Raw genomic sequence first — 13271 nt, 5'->3', positions numbered from 1 at the left:
CTTTGGCCCTCCCTCCAGGTCCACCCACAGTAACCTGCACTGCAAATATGCAATGCAATGGCTCTCTCCTCCTGTGATATGGTGCCATGGAGACGCAGCAGTCATGTGGAGATGGATCATAGGGCGGCTCCCACCTGGCAAATGGGCCCTGGTGGCATGCCCATGTGGAGTGCTACAGTGGTCCACATGGCGATGACCATGCACAACAATACAAACCCTAATCCGATCACACAGCGACACTTTTATTTTTTGGAACTAGCAGCAAGATAAGGGCCAGATTATATAAGCTGGAATTGCACAAAATACCACACCCAGATATGAATGGACAATTGGCGCTGAAGTTCCAGGTTCGGTGAAAAACTACCTCCCACCTTGCAGCTTTGATAATTTTAGGCGAACCCCAAAATATGCCGAGATCGTGGCGATGACCCCAACGCAGTTGTCTGTCGGATTCACCTTAACATGCTGTTAAAACGGTTACATAGTTTTGCTCCAGTGGGAGTGGGTGTAACCTATGTACAGGACCTGGTTGGAGTAAACAAATGGTGCACTGAGCATAGAAAAATCACAGTTGACAACTTGACATGGATCCTGACAATAGATTTGCATTGCCTTGTGAGTGGTGCTGAGCTGCTATGTTTTGATGCCCCTGCGAATCAGATCATGGGTTCTACTCATTTTATCCAACTGGACCACAAAATCCAGTAATATATTGTATAGTACTCTCTTTTTGTGTGGCTGGTTTCTAGTTAGTTTGTCTTCTCTAGCCTATGATCCTAATTTAAGTAACACAAATATATTACTTTAGGAGGATGAAATGAATTATCTTGTGTCGTATGAGGAAGAAAATGCAATAGTATCAACACTGGGATAGTTTACTTCTCAAAACAGAAAACAATCAGCTAATTACAACAGTTCCTCTATAACAAAAAAAAATATAGAGGATAAAGCAGGAAAAAGGCACATATGGCATCACATTTTCCGCGGTAACACGATAAATAGAGCAGTGTTACAGCAGCAAGTATCACGTGAACAGCAATCAACATTAGGAGAGAGAAGAGGCAAAATTAATAGTTAGGTACCTCACCAGGTGTTGTTAGTCAGATCAGATCTACAAGTGCCTCCTCTAGCAGGTCCTCCAAAACCACCGCACAGACCATGCTGTTAATTTCAAATGTCTCTAACCGTGTCGTGTCAGCACTTGCGGTCTCCACCAACTCCTTCTTAAGGATCATGTCCAGTAGAAGGTTTCTCTCGATAACTTCGCCGGGTGGATACCTGTCGAGGATCGACCAGCTCCTTATGACTCGCCAGATTTCATCAGCCGCCGAGTTACAGGAACTGTCATCGCAATCTCTGCGGTGGGAGCATGTCGAGCCCCATGGGTAAGCAGACAATTCTGTTGTCCAAGTAAGCTCGATGAGTGCCTCGTTGACAGCATCGAAAAGAAGCTTCTCTTTTGACCGCCTTTCCCTTGACTTAATTCCCTCTCCTTGGTAATCTGATAACTTTGCAAGCAACCTCGAGTCCAGAGGGCTGGCCAAGACGCAGCCTTTTCTATCCATGCCAGCTGAGGAGACTAACTTCTGGATAAATGTCAGCGAGTCTTGATCTTCGTCGGCTTTAGAGAAAAGCCTTGATAGTCTCAACGAATTTGGCGACATGACTTCCGGTGGGCGATCTTCCCAAGACAAGGATCTTGAAAATGATCCAATAAGAGGAGACCTGGACAAGGCATCTGCAGAAATATGGAACAGATGTCATTCACATTATGATGTTGCCTCTTCAGTCGATAGTTTGATGAGATCGGTTTACAGCTTACGTGAGGATGCGGTAATGAAATTTTCAGATGAGTACAGTAGCCTCCTATTATTATCACAGAGAAATGGTCCATCCAGATCCAGTACAGACACAGGGCTTGGTTGTTCTTGAGACTCGCCATAGAATCCCAGGGCATCAAGACTTGGCAAGGGACAGACATCCTGAAAAAAAAAGCGTAATTTGAACTTTGGATGGCTACAGAAGTAAAAGTTGAGACGCATGAACAACTGTAATAAGATAGCAATGAAGAGTTATTTTGTTCACTATTTGAGCTTTGATCACCACAACAGAAAAGGCACGAATGATTGCTGTAATAAGATGAAATTCTCAGCATAAAGTGTACAATTACCTTGGTGCGGTTGCTGGCCACATCATTAGCGTGACATGAACTAGTCATGTGTCTTTGCATAACATTCTCATCAGCGTTAACCAAAGTAAGTTTATGTGCATCTTCCAGTGTAAAATGGTTAGATCCTTGACTGCCATCACCGGCACTTCCACTTGCGAGTGTATCATTACCAGATGAAGTTCCAGACAGATCTAACTTCTCACGAGCTGGTTTCTTATTTTTAGAAAAGAGACTGGATACCTTTTCCCTAAATGAAGATGGCTTCCTACTTTTTCCATTGGTAGCTTGCTGAGAACCAACATCAGCTCTATTCCACTCCCTGCCTCCATAAGACAAAGAAAGTGGAAGCGACCGTGACCTTGGCAAACATGAGAAAGGATCTTCAGTATCCAGCTCAGGTGATGTGCTCTCAATAGTTATTCCCCCAAACTCTTCCTGATCCTTCTTCCCTTCAGGAATAGTGAGCATCTCACCTAGTGTGCCCGTACTTCTACGTGCTCCCCTTTCTTCCTCGCAACTGACAGTTGATGATACGACTGACCATCTCTCCAAGATCCGCCTTTTGGCTTCCTTTACCACCGAGGGTTCACGCCGATTAGATGCCTGACTAGAGCATGATGCGGAGTAAGGGCTTTCACTCCTGCTTAGGAACTCCCAGGAACGGCCAGAAGTGGGGGTACCAAACTCCAAATCCTCACTTATTTCGCCGCACACTTCTTTTGCAATCTCAACCTCTGACTTGCTAAAGGAGCCATCTTCGATGAAAGTATCATGGTATTCATAAGACACCGAAGTATCTTCATCCTGGCTGTCTTTTAAGCGCATCCTCATCTGCCAAGTGATCTCCTTGGCCAGTCTTCTCGAGGATACTATTTCATCAACTGCCATCACACTATCATCTTCACTATCTGGTTCTGTTGATGATGCTAACGGGGAAACTGGGATCATAATATCTTCATGAGACTTTGCAGGGCCCGGCTTTAGTACTACAATTCTTGTTGGTTCAGACAAATTTAAATTTGCCGGGGTGGCACTTAAGCTCTGGTACTGGTGCCTGCATCTGTTGCTCTCACTTTCATTTCCATCTGAATATAGCTGCCTTCCAACATGAGCATTGCCTCTTCTCTTCATTGACTCGGATGGCTTCAGTATAGTTATTTGCTTTACCTCTGAAGGTGGTGTAACCGGTTCAAATCCATAATGGTTGTTTGATAACAGCGGACTTGGCTCATCTAGGAACTTCAGGAACATATCTTTGTTTGAGCTTAAAAACTGCAGCGCTTCTTGGAACTCCTTCGAATGGAGGAGCTTCTCGTCTGTCGCCAGACGTTTGGCTTCAGCAAACTTCTCACGGACAAGGGACATCCTCTTGTCACAAGAAGGTTCATTTCCTTGGTGCCTGCTATTGCTGTTACTGATCTTCGAAGGCTGATCACCTAAACCACCCCATATCTGCTCGTGCCGTGTCCCTGCCCTTTGGTTCTGGTAGCATCTGCTTTCCTTCTTTGGCTTGACATTTCGCCCGAAAATCTCTCCGAAAGCACCCGACTGATACTCCTTGCTGGGCTTCCTTCCTGGTACCAAATCAGACTGCTGGACTGGAGCGTCATTCAGACCCATCAGTCTGGCAACGACATTCAGCGGCTCGTCCTCAGGCACCCCTTGTCTCCACATGTCCTGCTCCATGAGCATCTTGACGGGTGCTACACCGGATCTGTTGGTGGGTGAGCTCGATCGCTTCGTCGGAGAGGTCTTTCTTTGCTGACTGTCCCTCTGCAGCAAACAAGGAAAAAACGGAAACCATGTACTGTGTGAGACTTAATTAAAGATTGGGCGCAAGAAATTTTACAGTTCAAAGATAAGATGAAGTGGAAAGATGTACTAGAATATTGACGTACCTGTTTATCTTCTAACTGGGCTGGGAACTGATTTGTTGGCATCTTGTAGCCACCGCTCCGGTCCTTACCAGCCGGAGAAACTGCAAATCATATGGTACATTCCATTAGAGGATCATCAGATGGGGCACAAGAGCTCTTCCACGACATGTACCACACAGAGAAGAGGATCATCATATGGTACATTCCATTAGAGCAACATACCGTCTCGATGCGCCTTCTCTGTGAGCATCTTGGTGGCGACGACGCCGTTGCTGAGGTCGAACATGTTTATCACTCTCCCAAGGCACCCCGGGTAGGGCGCTATCACCTGCAGGTCCTGCTTCTTGTTCTTCTGCTTCCTATCCTGAGGATGAGCCCCTTTCATAGCACGGCCAGCACCCTGCACGCACGGAGGCAACTGTATTAATGCGGGAGCGTATCAGGGCTGGTACAAGCAAGATTTGAAAGCTTGGAGGGACGGAGGAAGAGTCAGTTTTGGTCCGAAACGCAAAAAACTTTTTGGGCAGACATGACAAGCTGCCAAGAACCGGGAGAAAAGACAAGCGCGCGTCCAAAAGCGCCCTGCAGCTTCGCCAAGCCCGACGAGGAGGACGAGGAGGAGGTAGGGAAGATGGTGGCCACTCACGTGCGACGCACTCCGTGGGGGAGGACGGTGGAGCTCATCATGGCAATCTCACCGGGCTCGAAAGGCAACATGGAGGAGGAGCCAATAAGATGCGAATGTGCGTGTGCAGCAATCGTGGCAAGGGAATCTCGTCGCAAAGGAAGGAGATGATCTCCAAGTCTACATCAGTAGCACGCAAATGTGTGAGGGAATGAAATCCAGGCCGCGAAAGGCGGGGGATTTCTTACCCGCGATGGACGATGGAGCCCCCGAATCAACCAATCAATCAATCAATGGAATCGAATCGGCACGAAAGGGAAAGCGGCCATGGCGAGAAAGCTCCTCCGGCGCGCGCGCATTTTCCCGATTCCTTCCTCTTTGCCCTGCCGCACGAAGCTGCGAAGGCAATGCGCGAGCGAGTGGCCGCCGGATCGATGGGAAAAGTGGCTAACCAAATCTAAAAGGCGTTGTTGGTAAAGGTAAAATATTAGGGGATGAGTTGTTAGCGGATAAATTAAAGAAGGAGGGAGGAGGGGCGGCGGGAATCTCGTGATTGGGACGGGACCTGGTCGGCGGGGCGCCGGAGAGGATACGGCCAAGGAGATGGGGAGCCGCCGCTGATTCTCCGGTATACGCCGCGAGGAAGAGGACGCGGCGCAAGCGACGGCAGTGAGGTCGCACGCGGCAATGGCGATGCCCATGTGCATGGATCGGGAGGAGGATAGGGTAGGGGGAGGTGGAGGCTAGTAGTTACTGGTAGCAGCATTCATCAGTCAGTCAATTACTGCTAGCTGCTACCCGTATCGTATCGCTAGGACGAAGGACGCTGCTAGTACTTCGCTTTTGGATTTGTTAAGCAAAAAAGGGCAATTTAGAGGAGTGAGAAGTGGGAGATTGATAATGAAATGAAATGAAATCGATTGGAGGAGGAGGAGGAGGCGAGACCTCGTCCCGAAAAGGCGCCGCTTTTGGGGAAGAGGAAAGCGACGAGACGACGGGGGGTGAATGGAAGTGAAGGAACGGAGGAGCGGTCGCCGTCCCGACCCCCCAAAACGGCAAACCCACCCCGCCCGGAGATGAAAAGTGGAGGAGGAGGACGAGGGAATCGCGTTCCGTACCTGCAATGCGGCGGCGGCGCCGGAAGCTCGGATCTCGCCGGAGATCTCCCCGCCGGCCGGGGTTCCTCTGCAGACGGTTTCTTGACGGGGCGAGGGAGGCGCGCGGGGATCCACGGTGGCGGCCGGGCGGCGAGTGCGGCAGACAGCCGATCCGTGGCTGGCCGAGCGCCTGGCGAGAGGTGTCAGAAGAATAGCGCGAGGCTTCCAGGTACGGGAGACCCTAGCTGCGTCCAGGAAGCGCCGCCGCGCGTCCAGGAGGCGCCGCCAGGAAACGAAGCACCGGCCCGCCCGGCCGCCGCGGAAACACCACCGGCACTGATCGCGCGAGGCGAGTACGGGAGCCGATGCCACTAGCCAGAGGAAGTAGCTAGGCGAGCGTACTGGTTCCGCGGTGGGAGAAGAGAGGAGACGAGAAAGGCGTGTGGAGTGGAGGTAGCTAGCTCAGTGTGGCAATGGCGCACACGGAAGGGGAGCTCGGAGTCTGGAGCGGGGTAGAGAAGAGGGAGAGTGGCACAGCCGCACAGGGCACGTGAAGCCCCATTAATGGGCCGCGGCGGGCGCCCGCACCCAGCCGTCCAACACCAACTCCACCAGCACCGGTACCGTACCGTAATCCACTCCGATTAGCGTTACCACCGTACCATAACCCACGTCGCTTGTCAAATCCGTCACCCTCGCGGCGCCACACGTGCCCAGCACCAGTTCATCATCTAGTAGTATTTGGCCTGGCCTCAGCTTTATTAATCACTTCCGCTGCAGCTGCAGCCGAGCCGAGACGGGCACGGGGGATGTCTGCGTTATCTCAGCCCGTGTGCCCTCCGCCATGTGCGAGTCTGGGACGCTTGTTTGCTTGTTTGTTTACCCCATGAAATGATGGATGAAACAAAGCATCGGAGGATCAGACAGACCATCTTTCTCTCATCTGCTCTGTTTAGTCCATTCGCGGCCAAACCTATTTCGTACCATTTCTGTTCCGGTAAATCCTCGCGCGCCGTTCCGGGATTTGCTGCCCTGGATCCGCTGGATCGCCTACAAAATCCAACGGCGCTTTTGGTAACTCAGGGCATGGCCAACGCTACACCGTGGACAGCTGCTCCAGCTGCCATGTAGGTTTGGATGGTCCTAATCAGCACATGCAGATTAAAGTGGTCTCTTGCAGGAGATCCCACCTCCTCAATGCTAAAGTTGGAAAAGTGTGAGAGAGTGAGGAGAGAGAAGAGAGGGGATGAGCCGGTGGTGTAGAAAAGAGGTGGAGAAAAAGTAGTTTGAGTCAGATTGTGAGGACCATTGCATGTGATATCTTGGAATGTTGTGGTTGATTTTTACCTCCCATTTTTTTCTTTGCTTACATGGAAATCTGGGGCAGTAGGTAGGTGCTGCCCCCATTGTACATGCCCTCACATCGCCTCGCTCTTTTGCTCACCTCTTCCACTAGGACCCCACCAGAAATTTCATTTGTCCCCTTTGACCAATTTGACAAGAAGCATATCTACCCCTCCAGTCCCCTTTGACCAATTTGACAAGAAGCATATCTACCCCTCCAGTCGATTCCTTCTACTCTTGCATCCTACCTCCACGGTCCTCTGGAGGAGCTCGTCTTCTTCGTCTCGCACGTCGGATCCGCGCCGCCGTGTGCAGCAAAGGTAGGGGCGGTTCTCCTTCTTGTTTGACTCCGGCTCGTCTTCCTCGTCTGACTGCGTAGGTAAGTACAGGTTCCTACTATATTGTATGACCCATTATAGATCGATTTAGGTAGAACTACGTGGGGTCGATTTTGTTGTTGCTCATGTTAGATCGCTTTGATTGGGGCAGCCAAATCGAGCTTCTCCATTAGGCGGCATCGTTTATCGCTGTCATTCAGGCCTAGAACATGATGCTACACGAGAAAGCAATCGGGCGTGCTGCCTTTCCTCGTATCACCTACGGTCCTATGTCACCACACGATCTGGGGAGGATAGCAAATCTGAAATACATCTACAACTGCGACGATGTATAGGCTATCCAAATGGTTCGGATGAGAAGAGCTCATTTGTGGAAAAGCAAGTCACGATGTTTTTTCATGATGTAGGTCATAACCAAAGGGTTAGAGTGATCCATAGCACACTCAAGAGATCAATGGAGAATTTTTTAGCTACTTCAAGAAGGTGTCATTTGCAGTTGGAGAGGTTAAAGGAGGAATGATCAAGCCACCAATGGGTCGCACACATCCCAAGATAAAGAACATCTATAGATGGTGGTCATATTTCAGGGTGAGCACTAAATCTCTTCTTTCATTTCATTATGAAACATGCATGCCTCTTTGTCCGTTGCTTGACAGGAGCGTATGGGGTGATCAATTGTACTCATGTGACGGCTAGGGCGCCGAAACCTCATTCTCATTCAGGGGAAGGAGAGCACTACACCAACGAGAATATGCTAGTTCCTACGGATTTCAACCTGAAGTACATATATGTGCTAGCTGGTTGGGAAGAGCCTGCTCATGATGCAACCATTCTTGTTGATGGCTTGTCTAGAAAAGGGCCGATGGGTTCAAAAATCTGTGAATGTAAGTTTTATCTAGGAGATGCTAGATATGTATGCCGACTGAGATTCTACCACCCTTTAGGAAAACAAAGTTCTATCTCAATAAAGTTCAATTCAAGAAACATATATCAAACACTCTAGCCTTATTGTCCTCATTGAGAGGGCATTTGCTACTTTGCAGAATAGGTTCAAGGTCCTTGACTAGAAATCGTTCCATACTTACAAGACCCAAGTCAAGCTGATTTTTGCTTGTTGCATTCTTCACAAGTGGATTTTAGGTTGGGACGAAGATGGCTACTTCTCAGAAACGGTTTTCCTTGATGAAGTTGAGACCGGCCATGGGCAGGACCAAAGCAATAATGAAGACTGTTTGAACAAGAGGTTGGCATGGACAAACACAATGTCGATGAAAGAGGTGACACCACCATCTGAGAAGAATAATAAGAAGGACTCACCCCTTTGATCCCATTTGGTGAGCTACTTTAATTACCGTTGTAATGTAATGATGAAGCCCATTCGTAGTAGCTAGGGACTAAACTTATGAACTGTCATTTGTATTAGCTACAAACTGGATTTACTTAAGTACCTATAGTAGCTATGGATGAAATTATGAACTACTAGATTGGATGTGTGTGTATGATGGTATGCTATGGCAAGGTCACCAAGAGTAGTGGCAGAGCGAGCATGTAACCATAGGGTTCACATGAACACAATGTCCCAATGAAATTAGCTTAATATCCAGTCGTTTCATAGATGCTACCAAACAATCAACAATGCATCGAGAAGGCCATTCGGGCTTTCATGCAGCCAACCAATCACCGAGAGGCTTTTGACCCTAATGATGCAACCCATGCCACCAAAAAAGTGAAGATTTTGACGGAACGCGACTTACTTGGTCACATAGGGAGGTTCCGCTCGGCGTACTTGTGTTGATATCAGTTTGGAAGTTTGGATGCCATGCCATTTGTTGCAACATTCGTGTATGATGCCCCAACGATGTGACATGCCGGATTGGTTGCGATCCATGTGCACCTTCTTGAAGTCGGGATCAACAAGGTTGTGCTCATCGAACGCCAACTTCACCATCGCCCAATATGTGTCGGGCTTTTGGTTCACGTGGGTGAAAGGGTCAATGCTCACCACCTTCCATACTTCGGCGAGGCATTCATCCTCCTTTGTCCTCCACTTTGGGCCACGGCCGCTGGACTCGGCTTTCGCCTTGTTGGACGGCGCTTTCTTCATCTTGGCGGCTCGCGTGGGAACTGGTGGTTCCTCTTCTTCCTCCTTTTCATCCTCCTCTTCCCACTCCTCCCGCCACTCCTAGTCATTGTAGGCATGGGACTCTTTCCGCGTGAGCGCGTCCTTGGAGCCAAGCTGGACAATTTCCTCCATAGACTCATGCAAGAATTCGGAGAACATGATGTGTGCGCCCTGCCCGGCGGACTGGTACGACGACCCAACCCCTTGTGAGCCTCCTGTGAACGGCAAAGGGTCGCGTCGGAGCGCACGCGAGCTATCGTACGAGATGTTGAGACCCGGCGGGACGTGGACGCCGGTGCGAGGGCGCTCATCGTTGGGTGTACGCTCTGGCGTGAGGCAAGAGTTGGGGACGAATACGCCATAGGATTTGTTGTTGAGGTACTCGGGGCCAAGAACCGCGACATGGGCATCCCCTGCTGGCCGTCGAGTAACACCTGTGAGCGGTTTTTTTTAATGCTAGTGCTCCCTAAGAGCATCTCCACGAGCGCCCTAAAACCTAGCGCTCCACCGGATGCTCTATTTTTCAGGCGCGGCAAAACAGCGCTCCACCGAATGCTGCGTTTTAAAGCGCGCGCTACCGCACAAACACAAATCTCACAAGCATCTATTCACATGAAGATCAAACACACACAAATAAAACAACAATAAATAATTCAATTAATATTACAACGCAAATAACATCAACAATGAATAGTTCAAATGAATAAAATGGATGTCTAAATAACAATACAACAAATGCAATAAATGGTAAAATAAACTGAATTTTCCTTTCTAAATCCATCTCCTCATCGGACGAATCACACAAGGAGCTTGTCTACGAATGGTAAAACTCCTAATTTTAGGCATTGAAATCACCTCTACAAACAATGGAAAATTGATTTGGTCGGACGCCCGCGCGTGGTTCAGGTTTAAATCCGCGACGGCGGCGGCGCGTTTGAACGCCCGCTTTATTTGAGAAACGCCGGCGAGCAAGGGGCGGCGGTGGGGCGGTTGACACCCGCTTGATTGGAGAAGCACCAGCGTGGAACAGGCGGCGGCTCGATTGTCGCCCGTTGACATAGGCATCCCAAATGGGCCTGCCGAAGATGGTACCCGGGGTTTACTGGAGGCCCAATACCCGAAGAATAAGAAGATTCGGGAGGTCAAGATTTACTAAGGAAAGATAGAGTTGTATTAGGAAGTGTTGTTGTAATTTGGCGGGATGAATTAGAAACCGTCCCGGACTCTGTAAACTTGTATAGCACGAATCCCTTGGCTCCACCTCCTATATAAAGGGGGAGTCGAGGGACGAAGAATCAATCGAATCATTGTTCACAAACCCTAGTTTCATAATCGTCGAGTACTTTTCGGCTGAAACCTTCGAGATCTACTTACCCTCTACTTCTAACTAAACCCTAGCCTATCACCCGTAGGCATTGACAAGTCGATACCTTGTCACCCGTCGATTGGAGCAGCACCGACGCGCCAAAAAAGTTTGTGGAGTATCGGCGCGCGTTGATCTACATCGGCGAGCAAGGTGGCAGCAGAACCGACGCGGATTCACGGCGGCGGCGGCGGCGGAGTGGGAGGCGGAAATGGAGATGCGGTGCGGGGTGAATTTTCAAGGAGTCATTGGCCGTGCACGCTCGATGTGGCTTTTCAAGCGCGCTGAAATGCACGCGGCATATTTGGTTCACGCGATTGTGCAAAATGGCGCGCGCGAAAAAATATTTGCAGCATGCGCATGATTTTAGCGTGTCTGTTGGAGCGGCAAAAACGCACCTCAGACGGTAAATTAGCTTTCGTTGAACGTGACACTATTATAGTGCTTATGTTGGAGATGTTCTAAAGCTCTTTGGGAAGCTTTGGAGCCCATTGAAGATGTTGTTAGAGCACATGTAACCGCTGGCGCTCCCCACGGTCAAATCCGTGGGGAAGTACCGCTGGATTGGACGAAAGTTTGGCGCTGGGAGCACCGAACTTTCAGCCGTCTCCCAGCTAGGCGCCCGATGATCGGCGCATTTGGCTTTATTTTCGCATATAAACTCACAGTTTGACGTATTTAACAAATTTTGGCCAATATTTAGCCTATTTTCACAAATAAACGTTTCAGTTCAACAAAGCAAGCGAGGGGAAGGGGGATTTGCGGCGAGAAAGTAGTGGTTTGCGTGTTTTCTCGCCGATAGAGCGGGCTCGTCTCCGCTTTTCTCTCGTCCAACTCCCCGAGCACACCCCGGGAGGCTAGGATGGCATGGGCTCTCCGAATGAATCTAGGCTCTTTTTCCGGGGGGGGGGGGACGAGAAACGGAGAACGGCTAGACTGAATAACGCCGTCCGGATGAAAAAAGAGGTGCCGGAGGCCTCGTCAGGGAGACGGCTGGAGGTGCTCTTAGGGAATCTCCAGCGGCGCAACGCAAAGGTCGCGCAGCATCCGTTTGCGTCCGCGCGGACCGGAAATGCGTCAGCACCCAGCTCCAGCGGGGCGACTCATCGTGTCCGGCGCGTTCACGGTGACGCAAACGCGGCGCAAATATGCGGTACGTTTGCGTCTCTGCGGGCGCTCCTAGCGTCCGCTCGCTTCCCCCACGGGCCCGCCTAGCAGCGATCCTAGCTCAATCGGCCTCAAATTAAAGCACAGCAAGCGCGCCAATGTCAACCGCTGGAGTGGCAACCGCGCCGATCAACCCACCAACCTCCGGAATGGAGCGCCGAACCGCCGCGGAAGAGCAATCGCAGGCCTCTTCATTATACGCGCCGCCATTAATCCCCGCAGAATATAACCTCTGCGTATACTGTAATTCACGTCCAACCGCCTGCTTCTTCTTCTTCTCCAATACCGGATAGCCAGACGCCATGAGCGACTACACGCTGTCGTTGGACTCGGAGAGTGAGGGCAAGTCGTCCGGATGGCTGCATTGGTGGGAATCGCCTGCGACGCCAAGCAATCCGGGCTCCACGCCCAGCGACCCTGCCTCCACGTGGAGTGAGGAGGAGGATGGAGGCGCCGATGCCAGCGACGGCCAGGAGGAAGACAGAGGCGCCGCTGGCAGTGACGGCGAGGACGAGGAGGAGGACTCCGACGCCAAGTTCGCCCGGCTGGAGCGTAGGAGGCGGCGGACGACAAGGCGGCGGCAAGGAAGGAGGCTAGGGCCCAGGCAAGGGCGCAGGCGCGGCCCGCGCGTCATCGTCGTCGTCCGTTCACCGACGACGACGACGAAGACGATAGTACGTCCGACTCCAAGTCCTCCACGGACGCGTCGTCCCCCAGCTCCTGTTCCGACGAGGAGGTGACAAGCAAGAGGCGCAGGAGTTAGGACGACGAGGCAGATCCTTGTAACAAGAAGACCAAAAAATAGTTTTAGTTTATTTGTTTTTAAATTTGTTCTTGTTTGTGTGTTAAGTTTGAACTTTTTCGATTCGAGTAATCTATCTGGTGAACTGTTTATGGCAGCAACAAGATCTTTCTGTACTACTTGTTATCGCGTTTAAACTTGATCATTCATACAAATTGGTGAGTCATTCAAAAAAAAATGAAGAAAACAGAACAGTTGGATGTTCAAAATGAGTCGGATCGGTGGGGGCGGCCCCCAATGCAAACGGACATTTCGCGTCTCGCGGACATTTTTGCGTCCGTTAGGCGACACAAACGAACCTCGGCCGCGGACAATTTAGACGTGCGAAATGCATCGCTCCTTTGGATGAAGATGCTCTTAGGCGTG

General features: G+C 50.3%; 1 protein-coding gene across 1 annotated transcript; it reads right to left on the bottom strand.

Moving 5' to 3' along the window:
• Positions 1–1071: 1071 nt before the first annotated feature.
• Positions 1072–4432, bottom strand: LOC124688770. The gene is made up of 5 exons (XM_047222406.1): positions 4270–4432; positions 4069–4148; positions 2171–3943; positions 1823–1982; positions 1072–1738 (listed from the first exon to the last, which is right to left on the bottom strand). Exons 1-5 carry the CDS (start codon positions 4430–4432, stop codon positions 1101–1103), a joined length of 2814 nt encoding a protein of 937 aa, XP_047078362.1. The 3' UTR covers positions 1072–1100.
• Between the last annotated feature and the right edge of the window lie 8839 nt (positions 4433–13271).

Source organism: Lolium rigidum, chromosome 2 (genome assembly GCF_022539505.1).
Source record: "Lolium rigidum isolate FL_2022 chromosome 2, APGP_CSIRO_Lrig_0.1, whole genome shotgun sequence".
In the NCBI taxonomy this organism is placed as follows: Eukaryota; Viridiplantae; Streptophyta; class Magnoliopsida; order Poales; family Poaceae; genus Lolium; species Lolium rigidum.
Note: the sequence above shows the minus strand (reverse complement) of the source record. Positions and strands in the feature narration are given on the sequence as shown.

Bases quoted from the DNA above. Each gene is read 5' to 3' on its own strand.
- LOC124688770 (XM_047222406.1), bottom strand. From the start codon at position 4,432: ATGAAAGGGGCTCATCCTCAGGATAGGAAGCAGAAGAACAAGAAGCAG. The intron at 4,149-4,269 runs GTATGTTGCTCT...TATGATTTGCAG, and splicing joins AGAGAAGGCGCATCGAGACG to TTTCTCCGGCTGGTAAGGAC. The intron at 3,944-4,068 runs GTACGTCAATAT...TGTTTGCTGCAG, and splicing joins CCCAGTTAGAAGATAAACAG to AGGGACAGTCAGCAAAGAAA.